The sequence below is a fragment of the Hyaloscypha bicolor genome, assembly GCF_002865645.1.
Source record: "Hyaloscypha bicolor E unplaced genomic scaffold K444scaffold_182, whole genome shotgun sequence".
Taxonomy (NCBI): Eukaryota; Fungi; Ascomycota; class Leotiomycetes; order Helotiales; family Hyaloscyphaceae; genus Hyaloscypha; species Hyaloscypha bicolor.
Genome location: NW_020194684.1, coordinates 4,803,216 through 4,824,813, shown reverse-complemented (window position 1 = coordinate 4,824,813; position 21,598 = coordinate 4,803,216). Strand labels below are relative to the sequence as shown.

Here is a 21,598-nt window from a genome sequence, read left to right as displayed (position 1 = left end):
GGGCTTTTCGAGGGTTTTGTTCATCCCTGCCAACAATGATTTTGTGGATGGAAATGCAAGTGAGTACGCCCGTGGACACAATGTTTCGGGAGTTGAAGTACATGTCATTATCGATCCAGCACATATATCCGCGAGATAGCATCTCACAGCGGGCAGTCTGGAAAGAGCATGGCCTCTGATTCGATATCAATTCCATTTCTTGGCCAGAATTGTCCAGCCAAACCACCTCTACTAAGACATGCCTCATGTTGAAGAATTCCAATGATGCGGTATTGCTTCAACGCCGGTCCTTCCATGCTCGTAACTCCTAACCGATCTAATAACACACTCTCTGTAGAATACCAAATCCCTAATATACAAACACCAGAGCAACTACCTCGCTCTATGCGAGCGATGATCTTTACCCTTTTTGTTTTTGCTCTTGCTCTTGTCCTTTGGAAGCTCCACCGGAGTATCTTTCAGTTGAGCTATCATGAAATCCAACATGTAATCATCCGTCGACTGAACAACTCCACCCCATGCATTAAGTTCATCCTTTTCATCCACGTCCATTGCATCGTCTACCAAGCCGGGAGTTCCCTCGGCAGCGGGCGTCGGAGCCCCATCCCGAGGAGTTCCCGGTCCAGCAGGAGTTGCAGAGGCCGTGATTATATTTTCGTCGAAATCTGCAGCATCGGTCTGCACTATTTCCCGTTCGGCAACTCTGGCTGCGGCCACGTCCTCTTTGTCCTCAGCCTGTGCAAGTACACGTGAAACATCCCGATCGTTATTCGGTCCGCCAAGGACTCGGTCCATGGCTGCATTGGCAGCGGCATCTCCATCCATAAGAGTGGACTCGTCTCCGAGAACATCCTGAACAGACATCTTGTTGAAATAGTCAGTTGTAAATTCTCCTTCTTGAATAACAACATCATCCAACATTCGCTTCTGATTCGCCTTCCGGAGGATGTTGGCTTCAATTGTATGTTCGGAGACCAAACGATATATGTGAACGTCACGGGTCTGGCCAATACGATGGCAACGATCCTGACACTGCTTGTCCATGGCAGGATTCCAGTCTAGATCATAAAAGATAACAGTATCCGCTCCAGTGAGATTGATGCCCAGACCCCCGGATCGAGTCGAGAGAATGAAAGCGAGGATCCTATTATCGTTATTGAAGCGATCAGTGAGAATTTGGCGTTGCTCGACTTTCGTATTACCGTCAAGACGGAGGTATTTATGGCCGTGAATATTGAGAAACTGTTCAAGGATATCCAGAACTTTCGTCATTTGCGTGAAGATGAGAGCACGATGGCCGCCTGCTTGTAGCTTGCGAAGGAGTTTGTCCAAAGTCTGTAGCTTCCCACAATCATATTGTAGCAGCCGCTTATCAGGAAACTGGATAGATAGCCTCATGCGCGCCTCATGAAACGGATCTGGTTCAGTGGTCTGGGTCGTATTCTGAATCGCGGCTACCCCCCTAGGTGTTAGAGTAAACGGGGTCAAATCTCTCGCGATCACTGGTGGTGTAACACAAGCAAATTTCTGTACGAAAGGATGCAATTCCCGGGATCGTCTCGGCAGCGTAAACACCATGTCATCCAGTACAGGAGACTTATTTTCCAGCCAGGTCATGAGACGGTCTCTTCGTCTAGGCTGAGGTCGGTGGGGTCGCATGTCAGCACCCAAGGTGAGAAAGTTGAGAAGCTGCGTCCCATAAAGTGGCTTCTGCTGTCTGCGAAGGGCGTTGAGGTAGACGCAGTGTTGAAGCTCTTCGAAGCGACCCCATCGTGAAGCACTTTCCAAATACACCAAATTGGACTTCGCCGTCGATGGATCCAGATTCGTGAGAGCATTTTGAGCTCGGAGACGCTGTGCTTCGCGCATGTCCATGAGAACTCGCTGTGCACTGAGCACAGCACTGCGTGAAGTAACGGCACCTGAAAATCTTTCGTGTTTTGCGGGAACCAGATTCAAAAATTCCAGGCTAGCTTTGGTCATAGGGTCTTCTCGTAAAAGTCGCCTCCGCACTAGTAGTTCCTTGATCTCAAAATCTGCCACGACCGATTTCTCCATAGGAAACGAGGTCATGATTGCCCTCTCTATGAAAAGATCCGGATGGTTACAAACTTTTCTCAGCTGCATTAAGCAATTGATGATCGACAAATAATTGCCAGAAGCCAAAGTCCCCCTGGTATCATCCCGATTTAAGAATCCATCATACAATTCTCGCTGTCTCTTCGAGAGCCGGCAATATTCGACGTGTTCGTACTTTGCCGGCATCTGCTTCTCTACATCCGCCTTGAGTCTTCTGAGGAGATGTGGCCGGAGAACTCTGTGAAGCTTGCTGATGATGTTCCGAGCTTCGTCGTCCATTTTCTCTCGTCCATGTTCTAGGATCTGATCTGATGGCTTCTTGAACCAGTCATGAAATTCTTGCAAACTTGCAAAGCCAGACACCCCTTCTTGTTGTCTTTCCTCGGGCATCAAGAAGTACAATAAAGACCAGAGTTCGGTAAGATTATTCTGCAGGGGCGTTCCAGTAAGGAGAAGGCGTGCTCGGGTATTAAATTTTAGCATGACCTGCCATCTCTGCGATTCGAAATTCTTAATGTTGTGCGCTTCGTCCAGAATCATGAAATGCCATTGCCTGCGTTTGAATACTTGCTGGTCTGCGATGATGAGTTGATAGGTCGTGATACACACGTTCCATTTATCATCTGACTTCCAACCTAGGCGTTTTCTTTTCCGCTCTTCTGGCGAGCCATAATATGTCATTATCTTAAACCCTGGGCACCATTTCTTGAACTCTATTTCCCAATTTAGCATGACGCTAGTTGGTACAACGACTAAATGTGGACCCCACACTTCATGTTCGGTAGCCAGATGTGCCAGAAGAGCGATGGTCTGGATGGTTTTCCCCAAGCCCATCTCATCTGCCAAGATGCCATTGTTGTTGTTCGCATAAAGTCCAGCTAGCCAGTCTAGGCCATAGTGCTGGTATTCTCTAAGTGTACCTCTCAAAAGGAACGGTACAGGGGTCTTCAAGTTGGTTCCGGGTTGTGGCGTTGCGCTTTGCGTGAATTGCCGGCTGTTCTGATGATCCACGGACGATGCCGAATCAATTTCTGAAGCCTTTGTTTCCGTGGTTCTTGGCGTAGGTTGACTGCTGCGGTCGGGACTGTTGCCATCCGCCTCTACAGGTTGCTTTAGGATAACCGAGTTCGCAGGTCCTGGCTCTGAGAGGGTGTTGGGGACATCGGGCGCGGCATCTGGACCAGAATACGGCTGTGCTGTATCGGGTATCATTGAAACCTCGTCTTCTTCTCCTGCTTCCCCTTCTCCCATACCAACGTCACTCGCCTCGGGAGAGAGTTTAACTTGGCCAAGCTCTGCCGATTTCAGTTCCGATGGGGCAAGGAATCCGAGAAGACTGGTTTCGCCTGCCTCATCCTCCTCTTCGCTTCCGTCTTCATCACTGTCGCGATCCTCATCACTCGAGCCCATGTCGTCGTCCATATCAATCGATTCGTCGCTATCGTCAAAGGTGTCACGAATATCTGACCCGGTAGCATGCTCTACTTCGGAAGTCTCGCTCTGGTCAGCATCTGACATATCTTGGTCCAGGACTTCAGTAGGTAGGTCCGGTATTGACCCATATTTCTCTCTTAGTTGTTCTACTGTCAAATGCTCATCTTCCGCGGCGTCTGGTTGTTGCTGTTCTTCGTCTGCTTCTGAATCGGTTGATGACATATTACTCTCCCTGTCCTCCTCAGACTCGGCATCCGAGCTTGATCCATCGTCTCCTGCAGAATTCGCTTCATTATCCTCATCTTCGTCTTCGTCTCCATCAGAAGATGTATCCGAGTCCAGCTGGGCCCTCTGAGCCTGTAGCATTTGTGTCGACATATCCACAGCTTCGTTCAGAGCCTTCCGAACCCGGGCTTGTTCTTGAGCTTCCCATTCTAATATGCGCCGTCGATTAACCTCAATTCTGACATTCTCCCAAGTTGCTTGTATTGTCTTGACTAAGGTCCGATAGCGATTCTGGCCTGTCTTGATTTCCTCAGCCTCTAATTGCTCCTGTGTTTTTGGTTGCCGGCGGTACCATTCATCGCGGCATGCTTCTGCAAGTCGTTTGGCGGCTGCTCGATGCTTCCTTTCTTCGATTAACATCAACCTTCGGAATTCGATAGCAGCCCTGTTCAGATGGTCCTGATGTGAATATTGTAGGGGAATCTGGTCTGGCTCTTCTGGCTGGAAAGCTGAGCAGATCTCTGTGCACAGGAGGCCGCCAGGCTCGGCAGCTTCTTCGAAACGAAGAATGAGTTTTGCATCTTTGGCAACTTGCTCGGGTGTGTATTCAGAGGCTTCGTCGGGATGGAAGAGGCCGCCTGCATCAACATGGACATTTGCCCCTTTGTCTAAGAACTCCTCCAAGGTCGGGTACTGTCGTGGTCGAGGCAAAACCAATCCTGGATGTGTCAAAGGTAGAGCTGCAGGTTTAACCCGAAACTTAATTCTGGAAAGCCTGGCTTTTGGGCTCTGCCCGAGAGAGTCCTCCATCTTTAGAGATTGGGCGCGGTCATGCTCTCCATCGTTGCTTATTTCGCCGACCCGGCCTGAACGTCGTCCTTTGCCGGGCCTAACTTGTGTTGGTGCAGACTGCGGGTCTCTTGGAGTCGAGGACTTCTTGTAAGAGCGCACTGGGGTGGAGGTCTGTTCACTAGGCATGGACTTTCGATGAGACCGTCTTGGGGAGACAGGTTTGGTGGGGGACTTGACGAGATGTTGCGAGGATGAGGTGCCAGAAGACCCAGGTTTTTTCGACCCGTTGATTGACGCATTCGGTGCATCTCTCGTGTTGAAAGGTGAATGCAGCCTGTTCGCGTTTCCAGTTTTGCTTTTGGCCGAGTATGTTTTCTGGACGGCGCCTCGCGTCTGCCTCTTGTCTGAAGGCGGCTGTAACTCGAGGGGTATATGATTCGTTCTTCCAGACTTTCTGATTCCATCTTGCGTGAAGGACGATGGCCCTTCTGCTACGATCCTCTTCCATGGTGGAGACTCTGGTTTTCGACGTGGTATCGTTGGATTCTCGCTGACTCGACGCTTCTTGCTAGGAGGCTCCCCGTCTTCTCTATTTTCGCCTTCGTGTCCGTTCGTTTGTGGTTTCCCGTCGTCGTCGGGGGAGGTGTCTAAGGACAAACAAGTTAGGTATTACTTTTGTATTTGGGGAGTCCGTACCGTAGATATTTTGATTTTCTTGCGCATCCGACGCGGTCTGTGTCATGACTTCGTAGGAGAGGGGCAAGACACTACCGTGAACTTGATGAAAGTCACATCTGACAGGACGATTCTTACTTCGGAAGATGCGCAACCTCTCAACAACCTAATCTACGAAGTCTGCGCATGCCCAGGGTTTATTTGCGTCCGTTGTTGACAAAAAACGTAGATTCGGGGTGGGATCAACAAATTTGGAAGTTCGGGGGCAAAACGCGGCCCTGCGACATTGATTTCTTGACTAAAAGCCGTTAGCCGAGAACTAGCGCCAGGATCCTTGGACGAGCTGACTACACGACAAGACGAGCTCGTTGAGTCTAACGATACATTCCAGCAGTGGTGACCATACGCAAAGGTGCGATCCTCGATCCCGCGCCTGGATGTTCAATTGAGATTTCTGACTCTTCTTACAGATGCTTTCCCGGCGAATTGCAACAGCCCGCCCGCTGCGAGTTGCCCTGCCCATTGCTCGGCGAACAGCTTTCGGACAACAACGAGGGGCTGCACAGGCTGGATCGGAGTATCTGTCGTTGGTCAGTGGAGATGTCCTTCTCTGGATGCTGCTTTAAACTGCTTTAAACTGCTTGCTGACGTACTTGAGAAAAGACTGAGGCCGAAGACCCTGGAATGGTCCGTTGAATATACCCTACCCTAAATCTTCCATCTAACTCGGTGCATAGAATGGAGGATATATCAACCCACCTCCAGTTAAACGACAATTCCGTGATCCTCACGCAGACTGGTGGGACAAGCAGGAGCGTAGAAATTATGGAGAGCCCGTTCACGAGGACAACGATATTCTGGGCATGTTTTCACCGGAAGAATACACGCATACGAAGCCGGGCAAGGGTCTCTTTCAAATTGGATGTTTTGTGGCAGCTGTTTTCGGTCTCTGTGGTGTCGTTTCGATGACATATCCAGATAAACCATCGGCGCCACGTGAATTTGAAGGTGGATTAGAGAGAGAGTTGGGTGGTCCAAATGCTCTCAGGGTAAGTTTGTACAATCATCAACAAAACGGTTCGTCTCTGACTATTCTAGGCAAGAGCTGCTGGCGATGAGTAAATAGGGATCTCAACAGATTTGTAAATAAGATGAAATGAATCCTTCAAAAACTTGCAACTCGTTGCCCCCCTGTTTGGCTAGGGTGGTGCTATTTCTTTTCTGAATACGCATAATTCACGGCATGTCTGCATCCCTTCGTCGGGAACCATTCATATTCATATTTCTCCTGGCTATCGTGGTATATATTTTCTAGGATAGGAATTACTCATTCTTCCCAAGGATTCAGGAATCTTTAAGAGTTGTTGCACTTCAAATGTTCGTATCAATGCCTGTGCATTTGAGCTAAAACCTGCTCATTGTTCCTATTGATGCTGGGACATCAAAAATTGGTGCTCTTTGGTCTTGGTCACTCTTTCCCCTGTCGCCAAAGTTGAGTGACGACCTTCCTGCTTGCGCGAAGTTGCGCTTTCCCAAAATGGTAACATGGCTCTTTCCCTCACGAAAGGTATGTCACCTGGACGCTTTCCTTGGCAGCCCAATCTTCTACTTCTTCAACTTTCGGCCTCAAGCTTCTCCAGCCAAGGTGTTGGAACATCGTACCTCTATTCTCGGACCCCTCACATCAATTTGCCTCAGCACAATGCGTTACCAAAACTGGGACGTTCTCTTGTTCCCGGATCTCAGCAAGATTCCGTTCCAAGAGTTCAAAACATCTTGCTCGGTTGTACAAGATCCCGGTAAGCTCGCCATATTACCATCTACAGCTCCAGTCATTCGCTTGAAGATTCATTGCACTGACCGGGGAATTAGAGTGTCACACCCTACAAACGAACCCGCTTCTGCTGCCCACAGTGACCTCTTTCGTTGTTGGTCTTTCTGCAGGAGCCGCCTTCCGTGTTTCGATTCATTGCTGGGAGAATCCCGAAATCAGCCGGTACATTCAGAATCTCAAGAAGCCTTCCGATAATATTGTGTTTGAGGCTCGACTGTTCATTGATGGAAGGATCGCCGGGTAGTCTCTTAAATATATTCCAAACTGGTATCCTTATTGACCTGTTCTTTCAGCTCCAAATGGTTCAATCAAACAGGACCATGGCCTACGGTCATTGAACTCAGTATTGGTGTGTACCTACTTTTCTTGAGCCTAAGTGGAATCCTGTCTCTTTCCCCAAAGCCCCTCAAATTTCTGAACATTCAGATCTTATCCACTTCCAGATGTCCCACGAGTTATTGAATATTGGCCATCCTTCCTTCAAGTGCTTGTTCTGACCATCACCAGATTTGGACAAACACGGTGAGTTCGAAAAGCTCAAGTTCCCGACATTCCATAAAGAGCTTCTGTCTCAGAGCTATTGGAACCCCGGAGATGATCTCGGACGAATCAAAGTTATTATTGCCGAAGGTTTTACTAGGGACCATTTGCCCTATCCATTTGAACGGGTCAAGAACATTGTTTCGTTCTCCTTTCAGCACGCTCCGCTCGATGTCCTGGAAGCGTCTTCTATCGCCTGGCCAAATGCTTCGATGTGGCGACACGTTTCCCTCGGTGGTCCGTACTTTGCACAAGCCGCCTCTCCACGAAGCGAGCCCGTCGAACATGGCCATTCTCCCCGCCATGTTGGTACAATGACAACGACAAGAGCTACGTTGCCTGCTCCTCCTAAGATCGGGTCCATGCTACCTCCAGCAGTCCCTGCCTTTCCACGACAGCCGAGCTATGATCCGTTCACTGAGTCTGTTCACGTTGCTTTCAGAGGCTGGCGCCAGGCATCCTCAGACACGTCGATGCCCGACTTTTCAGACCCAAGCACCCGAAGCAATAGTAGGTATTTCCTTCTCTCTTCCTTCAATTGATCCGTAAGGTCTAGAACATTCAGGTGCAAAAGTTCCGCAAGCTGCTCGAATATTGACGTCCTGTCCCTCCCCAATGTCCCGCACGCTTTGAACATCTAAACCCCGTCATTTTGGAATGTTCCATGAGTTCTGGAACATCCAGGACATTATCCACTTCCGAATATCCGTCTAGTTTTGGAACATGCAACCAAGTCCTGTACCTTTCCGAATGTCCTGCGAGTTTTGGAGCATTCAAATTTATTGCTAACTCAACCTTGCCCCAGGCAGAAATGTCAGTGACCCGATGCAGATCTCCCAAACTCTGGATCGCCGATTTGAGCCAAACCCTGTCTTCGACGAGCTCTGTGAGGTTATGATGCCATCTGCACCGGTCAACACGCTTCAGAACGAGGCAGTTGCTCCTAAATGTATCACTGGTAAGTGGAACAATACTCAAATTCGACTTTTCGCTGACTCTATCGATGAGTGAAATCCGAGCCTGAGAGCAAGCACGAAAACGTTCAGGAGCCACTGGTACAATCAGAGCTAGTTATTAACGACAACGCCGTTCGGATAGTTTCCAACCCGTTTTCCAGTACTACTAATAGCGGAACGAAGAGGCAACGAATAATTACACCAGCTGCAGCCAAGGTGATTGATGATGCAGATGAGCCGAGAACCTCTCCATCTTTCAGGAAGACGTCGCTAGGCACAACTAAGCAAGAGTCGGATGAGAATGACCGAAAGATACTTGGACCAATCGAGAATGTTTGAAGGAAGATGCTACCATTACTAATTTCTTTGCACGTCACCTATTGTCGGCAGTCGGGTATTGAAATAGCATGTTTAATTCGATGGATTGGGTGTGTATTTGTATTACCATTGCGGGTGGAAGGCGGGTGCTGTTCTCAAGCTCAGGAGGGAATCACATTACATGTTCGTAAAGCGATATCATTAGAAGCTTAAATACACTTTCAATGACACCTCTGTCAATCCCGGAACCTGTCTTGAAAAGATGCCCCTTCTACCTAGTATCTTAATGTTCATTTCATCGGGTGGGTATGATGGAGAATAGTAGTAGACGCCGACGCTGTATGCCCTAAATCCAGATCCCCAGACCGTATTTCAAACCGAAAGAGTAAATATTACGCCTCTGCAATGCCCGGCCAAGAATGCCACCGTATTGTACAGGTTGGAACCATGCTTCGCTACTTTTCCCTCCCACTAGCACCTGTCGAAGTAATCTTCGACGTTGACATCAGATCACCGATGTATTTTTGTAAGAACTTGTTGTTATTGTCGAGCTTGTCATGCTCTTCTTTCACGGCTTCAATCCGGTTGAATATCTCGAGGAGCGACTTTTGGAGGACTTTCGCGTGTCTGGCGGCAGGTATTAGCATTGATGTTGAGTGAGGGGGCCGAGAGAGACACACTCATCCAACTGCGCTCTCGCCTCTTGGCTCATCTTCTCTAGATCCTGACTACTCCGTCTCGGACTCATGGCTCTCGCATCATCCTCATCAAACTCCTCGTCGTCCTCGCCTAGCTCCACCTTTGGGTGTTCCCTGGGGACTATGATCGTGCCGCTCGACTTTCGGGATGTCATCTTTGGTCGTTTGAGGGGGTCTTGGGGCGTGCGTGGTCGGCGTTCTTCGTGGACGGAAGAGGATGAGGAGGAGGCCGAGGAGGTGGAGTTGGGCATGTCGACTGTTGCTGCTGGTTCGTTCACCGTGGGTAGTCCAGACGGAGACTCTGTTGCCATTCTATGCTTTCCTGCTGTGTGCGCTGTTGCAGTGAGCAGCTCTGGCAGAGCAGACGCTGGGTAAGAGACACCGTGCTCGTGCTGTAGAGAGAGCTAAATATTGAGTGGTTGTGGTGGAGGTGTGAAGTGGGGAGGCTCAGGAGAGCTTCGACTCGGAGTGTTGCATCGACCTCTGCAATGTGCAGTAGTGCTGGATGTAGTGGATGCTCACAGATTTTGGCTTTGGTATGGAGACCCTTGGGGCGAGTACTGTTGGTCCGGCTTGCATGCCGCAGCATAGGTGGATGGGTGGCTTGCGGTGTGGACCCCTACGGAGTATGTCGACAGCGCAAGGATGGGGAGACGGGCGATCTCTTAGCAGAATTAAATGCTCCACGCCCCTACACGCACGCTTCCGAGAATTTCCCCTGCCAGCGGCCGTTGAAGCGATATGGCGGCGATCAGGACGTTGCTGTGCTTAGTATGATGACGGATCTGCGGTTGGCAAAGAGCGTTGGTGGGTGAGAGGAAGGCGTTGTACTGCACTCCCCAAGTTGATGTCGTGCCGTTTGTATCGGACAGAGAGAGAGAGAGTTCTGGCTTGTGCACTTCTTCATAACCCATTTCATGAGGCTGGCTGGTCACGCTGCTAGGGAATTATTCCAAGTGTCCCACGCAACTGGGTAGTCCGCAGTAGGGGTCTCCAGGTTGCACCCAAATTCACTCAGGAGGCGTTTCCCATGCAGCTGAAGCGCCCCTCGACAACGTCGTACTGAAGCACCCAAAAATGTACATTATATCCGCGACGGGATTCTATTCGTCTGGGATCGGGATCCAGTACTGGAGTGCTAACTCTGCTTTACGCCCCTGGGATTTCCGGTCGTGTCTCCCACGGTTCTTTGAAGGTTTTGATACCGTGCGAAGAATGCCCCCGGCACAATCACCGGGCCCCTCGTTGCTGTGATGTCACACTTGCCGCACATCGAAGATCTGCCAAAAGCCTTTCCCGTTGCTGCCCCCCGACCCGTTCTAAGCTAGGAAGGCCTCTGCACGATCAGCACGTACGATTGCTGCTTTGCCTCACAGCAGACACTGTGTGAAACAGAGCCAGGATGCTCATTCATACTTTTCATTGCAACTGGTCATGACAGCTTCTCCACCTTCCGTCTTCTGCATTCGGTCTGAGAGCGGCGGCTTGCCCATCTTCCAGATCGGATTGTTTGGCCTTCCAACGACCAGCGTCTATGAGACGCTAAGTGGGATCCTCGCGTTTTCAAGTTTTGGCCTCGGTGAACAATGGTATTCATCCTCGACCTCACCTGGCGTTAGGAATCAAATAGGGTGGTTGGAGAACTAGTCTCAAATCTTGGGCTTCCCCCACGGTGTACATATGACTTCTTGACTCCGAGGATGACTGAAGGAATTGCACCTTGTCAATAAGGTCGGGGGCATGGAGAATTGTTGTTTGGGTGGCAGTAAGATGACGATGATTGCCTGGAGATCGTCGCTCGATGCCCCTTGCTGGGAGCAATCGTTCGATGAAGACCGGGATTTCCATTTGTCTCGCAACCCCGCGCTTGGCGATCCCCCATATGAAGCGCAAGATCACGGGTTGAATTGTCGGTGTCGAACCTGTTGGATAAAGTCAATAGATAAGGAGAGTTGTCTGCCATGAGAATGGTTCCAGTGCTTGCGAGCCTGATTTCAAGCATATTTCAAAAGCACACTGCAGGAAACCCCACAATAATCCTTTCTCCTGCGGCTGAGATAGTGACAAAGGAATGTATATCACTAGCGGTGAACTGATCGGCCTGAACCTGTCAGGATACAGTCTTCTTTTCGAGTAAGTCCTTTGTATAGCTCCCGAAAATCCGCTTACTCGGCAGTGGTCTCCCGTGGACGCTTCGTCGCAGCAACTCAAGCTTTCAAGAACAGCTTAAAAGACGCACAGTCGTGTGGAGAAGTTCTCAGGCCCAATCTGGTGCAATCACTCTCCCATCTTACCCCTCATTTGCCCGTGCGAATTGAGAGTTTATCCAATTGAGAGGGAACAGCTGTCAAAAGCCAGAAACACCGATGATACCAGTGGGAAGCCGGGCGCTCGACTTCCGTGCAAGGTTGGAGAAAATCCTCAGTTTGAGGCACCAAATTCCTGGAAGATAATGCCCTCAGTCTCGAACGGACTCTTGGATGCTTTCATGTTCCACTGCAGGGCCTACCGATGGAGGAGCAGGTGATACCTCGTATCGGCGTGGAAGTACCATGCATGCACCCCCCTTAGACGGATAGAATCTAAGTGGAATAGGGACCTTGGCTGCCTCGATGCAAATGCAGGTCAGTTCAATGAAAGGTACTGACTTTTAGGAGAGCGCCTGGCTCTCTCCTTGTTTCCTTGGCCTTGCGATGTGCCAACCAAGGGCGATTGCAGACTTCGACCTTATCTTAAGTTCGTAACTTAGAACAAGACCAAGAACGGTTTCTTTGACGATTGGACAAGGAATTGTAAAGTTACAGGTGTGCAGATAAGATTTGTATCTCGTCATTTGATTAACTTGATTCGGCATAAACTGAATCCGACCCTTTCTCCTCCACTCTCTCGCGAACACTCCCTACATTTTCGTTCTTTCCTCTTCTTCTCTGTCACTCATAGCTCGGTCGAGGAGATTCTTTTGCAATTTTATATGAGCATCTGGGCCAAGAATGGCGGGCGTTGCTGATATCCAAGCTGGCAAGTTCTCTCCTGACTTTGAGCGCCTTGACTGGTAGCTGAGACAGGCAGTCCTGCTTCACAACGGCCAAAGTGAAAGGCTATCCAAACGAGAACTCATCTTGCTCTAAAACAGAGCGTTCCAAGTCTCTTGTTCTACAACCGATGCAATCTTTCTCTTTTTCCGCCTGCGTGGGTTGCAACTACCTCTACACAGACAGGGAGGTTGGTCATACCAACTTCGATACGCCACAATACATCTGAAATTCTCCGACTGACAGAGGGGAAAGAAGACGAGAGGGTAAGACTTGTTTGACAGGATAAGAGGGCCTTGGAAGTCACCAAGTCAGAGACCACACTGGACGCTGTCAAAGGATACCGGATGAGAGTCGGTACGGAAACAGGGTTCGAGCATGATCCCACAACAACCATTGGACTTGTCCTCGGACAAAAGACAAACCCTCTCCTTCCCGCAAAGGCGTTTCCCAATATATTGTCCTGATTGCGCAGGTTGGGAAGAGCTCGTGATTCCTTTGATAGGGGAGCTAAGTGAGGGGTTAGGGAAAACCAGTCAACAAGAGATGAAGGGTAGCATTGGCGAATCGACTGGCAGCAAAACGAATTCTCAGCGAATTGCAACGTGCTCTGGCGCTGCAGCAAATACCCTCATCAACGCGCTTCAGGATCTTGTGAGGCGGCCCGAGCTCAAGGGCTGCGATGTGGCAGTTCGTGGCATCGGGTACCTGTACGAACTGGATGCATGTCTCAGAAGAAAGATGAATATTGGAACACGACCATGAACAAGGCAATAAGCAATTGAGGAAACGTTTCTTTTTTTTTTCACGCCGAAGACGTTCTTGGCGGCGAGTGAAGCTTATCACCACGTGTTTTCAAGCACTTTTCGGCCGCCTCGAATCGGGCCAGCTGCAAAACACCCTTAAATGGGGCCAGCCAACGCTTCGCCTCAAAAGCCTAGCCCCAAGATCCCATCCCATCTTCACCCTTCCAAAAGTTCCACATTTCACCACCACACTTCACCACCACACTCATTACTCTCTCCCCACACTCGCTGTCAACCCCTCCCCACATCTCGAATACGTACAATGGCATCCTCAACGCTCTTTTCGGCGCGCTTCCTCGTCCTTATCGCGTCCATTCTAGTCTTGTCAGCACAAGCTTTCGCCCAATCCACCTCCTCGACTGCATCCCAGCCCGCCAGTACCACCGTAGCCAGCATCTTTCCAGGAACATCTCCATGGTCGTATTATGGCTGTTGGAATGAGACGACCCTTATCACTGGAACAAATGGCGCCCGAGCTCTGGGCGGCGGCGTCCAGGAGGATTTGACTACCATGACTGCGGAGCTCTGCATGTCGTTTTGCAAATCAAACTCCTACACTTTTGCTGGGATAGAGTATACCAGGTACGTTCCCTCTGAGTTTTGCGTACTTTGAGCACATAACTGTTGGGGCTTGGCTTCAATTGAATGATTCAATGCTAACTGTTGCCAGGGAATGCTACTGCGCCAATTATCTCAACTCGCTCTCGAGCAAGCTCCCCGACTCGTCCTGCGACCTTGGTTGCGTGGGAAATGGAACTCAGATTTGCGGCGGGAACCTAGCCTTGACAATCTACCAGCAAAAATCGTCAACAAAGGGCGCGGGGACTAAGGTCGTGAGAGAGGCTCATGTTGGCAGCATTCTTGCTCTCGGAATCGCCATTGCCGTCTTGCTGTGCTTGGCTTGATTAATTTCTATCGGGGAAATAAAAGAAAGGGCTGTAATCTTAATGATTGATGAGTATTGTTCATAATCCGGCGTTCTTAGATTCGTGTTCGCTGGAAGACCGTTTTGGATTGGAGGGATAAATATATTGGCTGGTACTTTGGAGTTGATTGTTTGCGTGCTGGACTGAGCTTCTTGGGTTGGGAAATGTTTATAGAGCCAAGCAAGCTTGAATAGACTGGGCGTTGCGGCTTGATGCTGTTGTAATTGGAAGAGACAAATGCTAAATGCTAATATGTTACAAGTCTAGCATGCCAAGCCCGCGTTCCTCCACTGCTGCTTGCACTTTCTCCTTAATGCCCTCTAACGCCGTTGTCCATGCTCTCGTGCCTTTGTTATCATCATCAGATTCTTCAATGAGCCAGCTAAGCCACCTGACTAGACTGACAACCTTGCTCATATCTCGTTCGTCGAGTACAACTCTTCTCAAGTATCTTTCCATGGCTGCAACGTCGTCTGGATGCGGCCCGTCTTCTGCAAATTCTTTATGCCACGCAGTAAGCGTGACTCTCAACTGAGGCACGCTGCTCAATTCTCGCGTTGTGAAAGTAGGCCTTGGCTCCCTTGGAGGAAGACGAAGTTTCCGTTGGCCGAGTTGAGGTGCTTCAGGAGGACGTCGTTTCTTGCCAGCAGTAGAAGTCATGAGACCACCTTTCTTTGCAAGCCGTTTTCGTTTGTGTTCGTTTATAATCTCCTGACGGACATCTTCAGGGAGAGCAGAAAGGAAGTCTGGATCCAAGGTATCTGACGAGTACCCATCGGATTCTGCTCCATTCTCCCTGGATCTTGCAAAAGCTTCAGCTTTGCTTGGCACAAAATTTGACTGTGTGAGGGTTGAGTATGGGTCCTGTCTGTTTTTGCGGTTAAGCGCTCCTGGCGGGCGCCCACGTTTCTTGACGGGGGTAGTTTTCTTTATTGTATTTACTGGGCGTATCTTGCGAGGCGATGGTGGCAGGAGGCTTTGTGCGAGAGATGCGCCAGTGTTTGAAGAGTAAGACTCTAGGATTTCTGCTTTCATATCGTCCGGCAATGCTTCGAAAACTTCCGGGTCCAGCTGAGAAGGTAACGCCATCGATGCTTCTCGACAAGGACTTTGAGACCTTGACTGAACTGCTGGTGATTGGTCTCTCGATGTAGACCTACTTCTACTTTGCGCCAAGAGCTTGGACCTGATGTCTTGTGGAAGCTCTACTAGTACGTTCTGATCTATCTGGGTAGGCAAAATAAATTGAGTACCCGCAAGATTGAGCAACTTCCTTGCACTTTGATCAGAAGCATTGGCTCTAGCGATAGCAGTCGCAGGATGGAGAGGTGTAGCTTTTGCTCTCAGGGGACTATTCTTATCATCGATGGGATCAGAGCCATCAAACAATTTGGTAGTGGGCCTCCTGGGTTTTTGATGAGCGATAGATTTATCAATTGGATCCTCGGGTGTCTTGCTCCCGAATTTGTCTCCGCTCATCGGTGTGGCCTTCCATTTCTTAGGAGTTTGCGGATCATCAATCGGATCTTCAGTCAGTTGTTTCGCCCGCTTTGGTGCGTTCGAAAGACTAAAGCTGATACGTTTCTGGCTACCATCTGCCAGAGGATCACCGGAAGCCCTCAATAATTCGAGTTTGGTCATCTGCACACCGAGACCCCTAAGCTCTCCTGGGGAGAAGCCATAGCTGCGGAGAATCGAAATGGCTTCTCTCCCAATGATTTTGGCGTCATTAGTTGCAACCCCAAGGACGATGCTTTTGTTAAATGTGTCACACTTGCCATGGCCCAAATGTTTTGGTGGGTCAAGCGGAGCGTCTGCAGATTTCCTCATAATCTTCATCGTGAGTTGTCTGCCTTTCACTCTCTGCTCGATCAAACGACGCTGCACCTCAACACATAGATTTTGGACAAACTCCTCAGCCTCCGGTTGGGAGATAAATCTTATGCCCCAATTGACCTCTGCTGAAACTGATTTCCGAACAACTTGCTCTCCAACCTCGGTACGATCGATGCCTCGAGAGTAGTCCCATATCTTTTCACCAGTCTTGGGCCCGAGGACCGTCATAAACCGATCTTTTGTCAAGTGTCGGATGTCTTTCACAAACTTCACACCAATTTCTTCGAGTTTCCCTCCTATACTGTAGGCGACACCAGGTAAGTCTTGAACACTGAGCTCGCCAATGAAGTCCAAGACTTCTTCAGGCTTGATCTGGTGCTGTCCAGCTGGTTTGGCTTTTCGAAGTGCAACTTTGGCAAGTAGGATGTTGCCTCCGATACCAACGGATACCGCACATTTCGTTTTCTCTTTGATTCGCACCCGAAGCTCTTGTGCGATATGATCCGCTTTTTCTTGCTCCTTCCATGTACTGCCTTCATGAACACCAACACCGTCAGTACCACCTGCAGGCAGGCAGAGGCTGCTGATGTCCACGAGTGCTTCGTCAATGCTCACACTTTGGACGACGCCTCCCACATCCAAAATTGCCTCGTAGAAGCCTTTGCTCGCCTCTTCATAAGCTGGGAAGTCGTAAGGAAGCACTTTGATGTTCGGGCACAGCTTCAAAGCATTCTTCATCCACATGCCATTCTTTACCCCAAAAGATCTGGCTGGATAGTTGCAACTTGCAATCTCGGATCCAGTACCGCTACCATGAGCAACCACGGCCGGCTTGTCAATGTACTCTGGTGCACTGAGCAGAGATACAGCGCAGAAGAATGAATCGAAATCCACATGCATGACATATCGTCGCGCTCCAGGCTTCCGTTTTGCAGGCTGTCTCTGAGAAGCTGTTTTCTCAGCAGCCATTTGTTGGAATCGAGATTTGAGCTCGGATTTCCAGGTAGATAGGTAGTGCAGGCGTGATTCCGAATAGTATTGCCTGATGAAGTCTGGGTTTCCAGTCGATGACTTCCGGATATGAGGGTCTGCCAATAAGATAGCATTGTGCTCTTCTGCAGTCATGGCTTTGGCTTTCTTGGAAGGAGAGATGCCGTCAAGGTCGGGGGGCCATTTCCCGAGATTGGGAAAAGGCTGATCAGTTAGATTGTTTGTGATCTCTCGCGAACCTGGAGTGGCTTCGGGGATTTCAGCCTCCTCTACCGTGGGAGCCGCAGCAGATTGCGCCTCAGGTCCAGGTGAAAATGCTGAAGTAGGGTGGCATTCCTTTGATAATGTTGCCTGACCAGGATTCCCCTTCATATCGGCGCTATTGAGAGCATCTTCTAATGAAGACGTAACCTCAAAACTTCCAGAAGAAGCAGGGTTCTGGTAACCAATGTCTTCTCCCTTCGGCGCTGGCACTTGGGCCTGCTCTTTGGAAGGACCTGCCATGTACGTGCCAACCCCATTCAAAGACACAGCCTGCGTGCTCGGAAATTGAGCTCCATCTTCGTTGTCGATATCTTCTGCAACATTCTTGACCTGGCTGGTGTACCAGCTGGTGTTCGTCTGGTCTCTGTAGCCTCCTTGTTGCGTATTGGGTTGGCTCACTATTTTACCTTCATCAAACCCCAGCAGCCTTTGTCCTGAGCCCTCATCAATGACCCGATAGGCATCCCACGGCAGCAGTTTCTGAGCTGCTGCGCTATCAACGATCCACGCAGGCTTCACGATTCGGTATCGTCGAAACTCGATGGCTTTTTTGGGTGTGAGATTTGCCGCAATGATATGAGTGACTGTGGTCTTCCCATCCAAATACTGCATAAATCCGCCCCCATAGCTCACGATGAGATGATGGAGATCATTCAAGGATGGTTGCGTGTAGCCGTTCACATGGGCCACGACCCCCCGGAAGATGGCTGGCTTGCCAGCAGACTGCGAGCGAACTTCGGCATCGAGATTTTGCAACTTGATCTTCTTGCGGCGAAAGTAGTCGGAGAACCCTCCAAACTTCGAACCCTCGTACTCATCGCCCTCTTCATTCTCAAAGGAATGTGCCTCGATCCTCTTTCGGACGGCTTGCGACCCTTTCTCCAGCCTGCTTCCCATCTTCGGCTTGGGAGTAGTTCTCCTGCATCAAAGCAGTCCTAGCTCACGGAAGTGATCATGAAGAGCATACTTGATGGAAGGTTTTGTCTCCATCCGGGAGGGTCAAGGATCCGTGTGCTGCCCGTCAACGCGACATCGCCACGACGAGAAGCGCGTTGAAGCCTATGATCACGTGATCTCACCTAAAACCTCTGTTTGCAATGTCGTCAACACGCAATCGAGGTTCTTCTCTCACGTCAAACAATATCATTTGACGGTTTGACAAGATGTCAGCCATTCCAGATAAATCATGCCAGCTTATGAGTACGTTCATATTCGGCAATCTCCTCCGAGCCCAAAGTTTCGGTTGTGGAGGGCATGTATCGTGGGCAGTTTTTGTATGGATCTATGTGCTCGTCACCGTCCCAGGTCTTACTAAAATAACCTTCGACTATGTTTCATCTCATTCTCATGCAAATGGAATTATCACATATTCTTTCCTATTTCTTCGTGATTCAAAAGAGTTCCGTCATAGCCATGCATCCCCGAACCATGCTAGGTGTCTCGAGCGAGAGGTCGCCCCTCAAGACGAGGAAAGTGAAGGTGGGAATGACAGACAGGTGCATCAACCACTCTTCAAAGAAGTATCTGGCCTTGAAAACAGCTCATCGAGTTCTCGAAAGAAGATCCGTCTAATCCCCGTGCTTGGGGGAAATGGAAGAAGCTGGCAAACATTGCGATCATCGCGAGCATGTCCAGCAAGTCACATATCTCGGGTCTTGGTAACAATTGCGTGGTCCTCAGTCCGCCGCCAAGCAGCATGTTTGCTCTAAGAATCTGGCAGATTGTGGGATCTTTAAAAGCTCGGGAGATTGAAGTGATAGGCTGCCAAACTGGATTTGTGGTCGTGTTGGGAATCGGACCACTCCTTCTAGCACCTCTCAGAGAGACGTTTGGAAGAAACCCCCTGTATCTGATTTGCTTTACCTTATTTACTTTACTCCATTTACTTTACTCCATTTACTTTACTCCAAATACCCACAGCTCTCGCAAAGACTTTGCCTGTCCTCATTACCCTGCGAACGTTCGCTGGGTTCTTCGGTAGTACGTACATATTGATTCATAGAGAATTCGAATTCTGATGGTCGCACAGGTGTAGCTATTCAATGACGGTGGGACGATCAGCGATAATTACCAACCCAGTGAGCGTGCGGTTATATTTGGCTGGTATGCATCTGCTTGGGCCTCTCTTGGGAGGCGTCATTTTGTCAACCCTCGAGTGCCCATGGCTATTTTCGGTGCTTCTTATCATCTGCGGCGTTGCAATTACCGGGGGATTTTTCCTTCTTAAAAAGACCTACGTCCCTATCTTACCCGCTTAGCGGAAAAAAGAGAAGGAGAAATCCGAGGGAGGAAAGTACTATTTTGATGGGGAAGATGACTGGCCCTTGACAACGAAGCTCGCTCATACGATTCAACGGCCACTTTGCATCCTATTTACCCAACCCGTCGTCCTAACAATGACTAGCCACCAGGCTCTCATATTTACAACTAACTACAGTTTGTACACCCAATTTCAGTGAGTAGTGTGACGGCGGGATCAATGCAATGGTCGAAGGCTCAAAGTTCAAAGAATCTCATGTATTAGAAAATACTAAGCTATGGAACAAAGTAGGGAGGATGCCTCGACCTTTAGTATTGTTCCGTCCAAGCAATTCCGGCTTAGCTTCGTTTTGTGCCTGTTTCCGATATCCTGTCCTTGGCAGATCATGCCCTTACGCCAGCCGTCACAAGTAGCCGGAGCGACAATTTCTCTAAGAACCCATGTCCCTATTCTCTCAAAGCCCTCTTCGTTGATTACTTGCTTACTCTCTCGTTGTGCTAGGTCAGTTTCCGGTGAACGGACACGGCTTCAGCATCTTGAAAGTTGGGTTAATATATCTTGGCCTGGGTCTTGGATTCCTCACTGCAGTTTGGTTTCTTGTTCTTAAGATCGACACCGTTTGTACTTGACTTTCCGAGAAGCATAACAAGAGCAAACCCGAATATCGACCTTCCATTGCTAATGTCGGTTTGGTACTGGTTCCAGTCTCTCTGTTCTGTATGTGTTGGGGAGAAATCCTTATCCTACCTCTGACAGTTTCATGATTTTCTCCTAAGATAATGCCCTCTCCCGAAGCAATGTTAATCGAGTAATTGCTGACTCTCCGGTTACTTAGGGTTTGCTTGGACTGTAGAATTTCACGTTCACTGATTTGCTACAATTCTATCAACATGCTTTTACGGCATTGGACAGGCTGCAATATTCAACTCGACTCAAAATTATTACATCGACAGTTTTGAAAAGCATGCTGCATCTGCCACTGCTGCTGGCGCTTTGTTCAGGAGCATCATCGGAGGAGTGGTTCCTCTGTTTACTCCACTGTTACTGGAAAAGTTAGGACCCGGCTGGGGCTTTAGTGTCTTGGATTTCTCGCAATTATTCTAGCACCAAGTCCTATACTGTTCTTTTACTATGGAGGATGGCTGAGGGGAAAGTTCGCCATAGATCTGAACTAGACAACGGGGTCTCAACTTATGTCTACTATCTTCGACTCCTTGCCATAACTTGCGAGGCTCACAAGATCACGCAAACCTAGTTGTCGTCCCCTGATCAGCACAAGTCTCTCTCCAATTACTCATTATAGATAGACAAGAAGATGGTGGAGATGGGAGGATTTTTTGTCGAGAAAGATTATGTTCTTGGCCAGGAAGTAGGAGGATAGGTGGTGGCTGGAGGATCAAACTTTGTTGTGACGTCAGCGTCACATGACCTGGCCCTAGCGTGGCACCCTGTACTTAGCTCGAGCTCCCCGCTCCTCTCTTCTTTTCTCTCTTTAGACGTTTACATACACACCCAAACAGAGCTGTTTGCCTTCAGGTCTTCCGCTCCGGGTCGTGATAAACTTGCAACAAAAATAGCGGTGGCGCAGTTTGTCCCACTGTACAAGAGAATAAATCGTTGACTACACCCCTTCTTCAAATGCTTCAATAGACCGTTCAATATCTGGATGACGTTGAAATGAGGTTCTGCATTCTTTTTCTCGGCGGTTTGCTGGCCGCTGCTGCATCTTCTGCTTTGGTCACACGTCTGGAAAGTCCCGAGTACTGTTCTTACGAACGTGTTGAGTGTTGTATTCTGTGTCCCAACGAATGGGCTGGAGAGTGCGGTGGCTCTCTTTGAATCCATCTGTGAGTAGAAGCTTTTTCGTGATTTTAAAGACCAGGTTTTGACACTTGCATGCTAGAGCAAAGTTATTGTTCGTCGACGGCTTTAC

The 21,598-nt window shown here is 49.3% G+C and overlaps 6 protein-coding genes across 6 annotated transcripts; 3 read left to right on the top strand and 3 right to left on the bottom strand.

The window, feature by feature from the left end:
* Nucleotides 1–86: 86 nt before the first annotated feature.
* On the bottom strand, nt 87–5,459 carry K444DRAFT_574583 (uncharacterized protein). Its single transcript, XM_024877442.1, has 2 exons — nt 5,227–5,459; nt 87–5,177 (listed from the first exon to the last, which is right to left on the bottom strand). Exons 1-2 carry the CDS (start codon nt 5,270–5,272, stop codon nt 373–375), a joined length of 4,851 nt encoding a protein of 1,616 aa, XP_024728706.1. The 5' UTR covers nt 5,273–5,459; the 3' UTR covers nt 87–372.
* Nucleotides 5,460–5,736: 277 nt separating this feature from the next.
* On the top strand, nt 5,737–6,571 carry K444DRAFT_574581 (uncharacterized protein). The gene is made up of 4 exons (XM_024877441.1): nt 5,737–5,795; nt 5,869–5,892; nt 5,943–6,254; nt 6,304–6,571. The coding sequence occupies exons 2-4, from the start codon at nt 5,890–5,892 to the stop codon at nt 6,325–6,327; spliced, it is 339 nt and encodes a 112-aa protein (XP_024728705.1). The 5' UTR covers nt 5,737–5,795; nt 5,869–5,889; the 3' UTR covers nt 6,328–6,571.
* A 336-nt stretch (nt 6,572–6,907) lies between these two features.
* On the top strand, nt 6,908–8,874 carry K444DRAFT_647793 (uncharacterized protein; the record flags this gene model as incomplete). Its single annotated transcript, XM_024885383.1, has 6 exons — nt 6,908–7,004; nt 7,078–7,279; nt 7,333–7,388; nt 7,547–8,089; nt 8,385–8,537; nt 8,588–8,874. The coding sequence occupies 6 exons, from the start codon at nt 6,908–6,910 to the stop codon at nt 8,872–8,874; spliced, it is 1,338 nt and encodes a 445-aa protein (XP_024728704.1).
* A 434-nt stretch (nt 8,875–9,308) lies between these two features.
* On the bottom strand, nt 9,309–9,802 carry K444DRAFT_546352 (uncharacterized protein; the record flags this gene model as incomplete). Its single annotated transcript, XM_024876216.1, has 2 exons — nt 9,309–9,480; nt 9,534–9,802. 2 exons carry the CDS (start codon nt 9,800–9,802, stop codon nt 9,309–9,311), a joined length of 441 nt encoding a protein of 146 aa, XP_024728703.1.
* A 3,849-nt stretch (nt 9,803–13,651) lies between these two features.
* On the top strand, nt 13,652–14,294 carry K444DRAFT_544826 (WSC-domain-containing protein; the record flags this gene model as incomplete). The annotated part of the gene is made up of 2 exons (XM_024876084.1): nt 13,652–13,971; nt 14,060–14,294. The coding sequence occupies 2 exons, from the start codon at nt 13,652–13,654 to the stop codon at nt 14,292–14,294; spliced, it is 555 nt and encodes a 184-aa protein (XP_024728702.1).
* A 276-nt stretch (nt 14,295–14,570) lies between these two features.
* On the bottom strand, nt 14,571–18,302 carry K444DRAFT_545012 (DNA repair protein; the record flags this gene model as incomplete). The annotated part of the gene is made up of 1 exon (XM_024876099.1): nt 14,571–18,302. The coding sequence occupies one exon, from the start codon at nt 18,300–18,302 to the stop codon at nt 14,571–14,573; it is 3,732 nt and encodes a 1,243-aa protein (XP_024728701.1).
* Nucleotides 18,303–21,598: the final 3,296 nt, after the last annotated feature.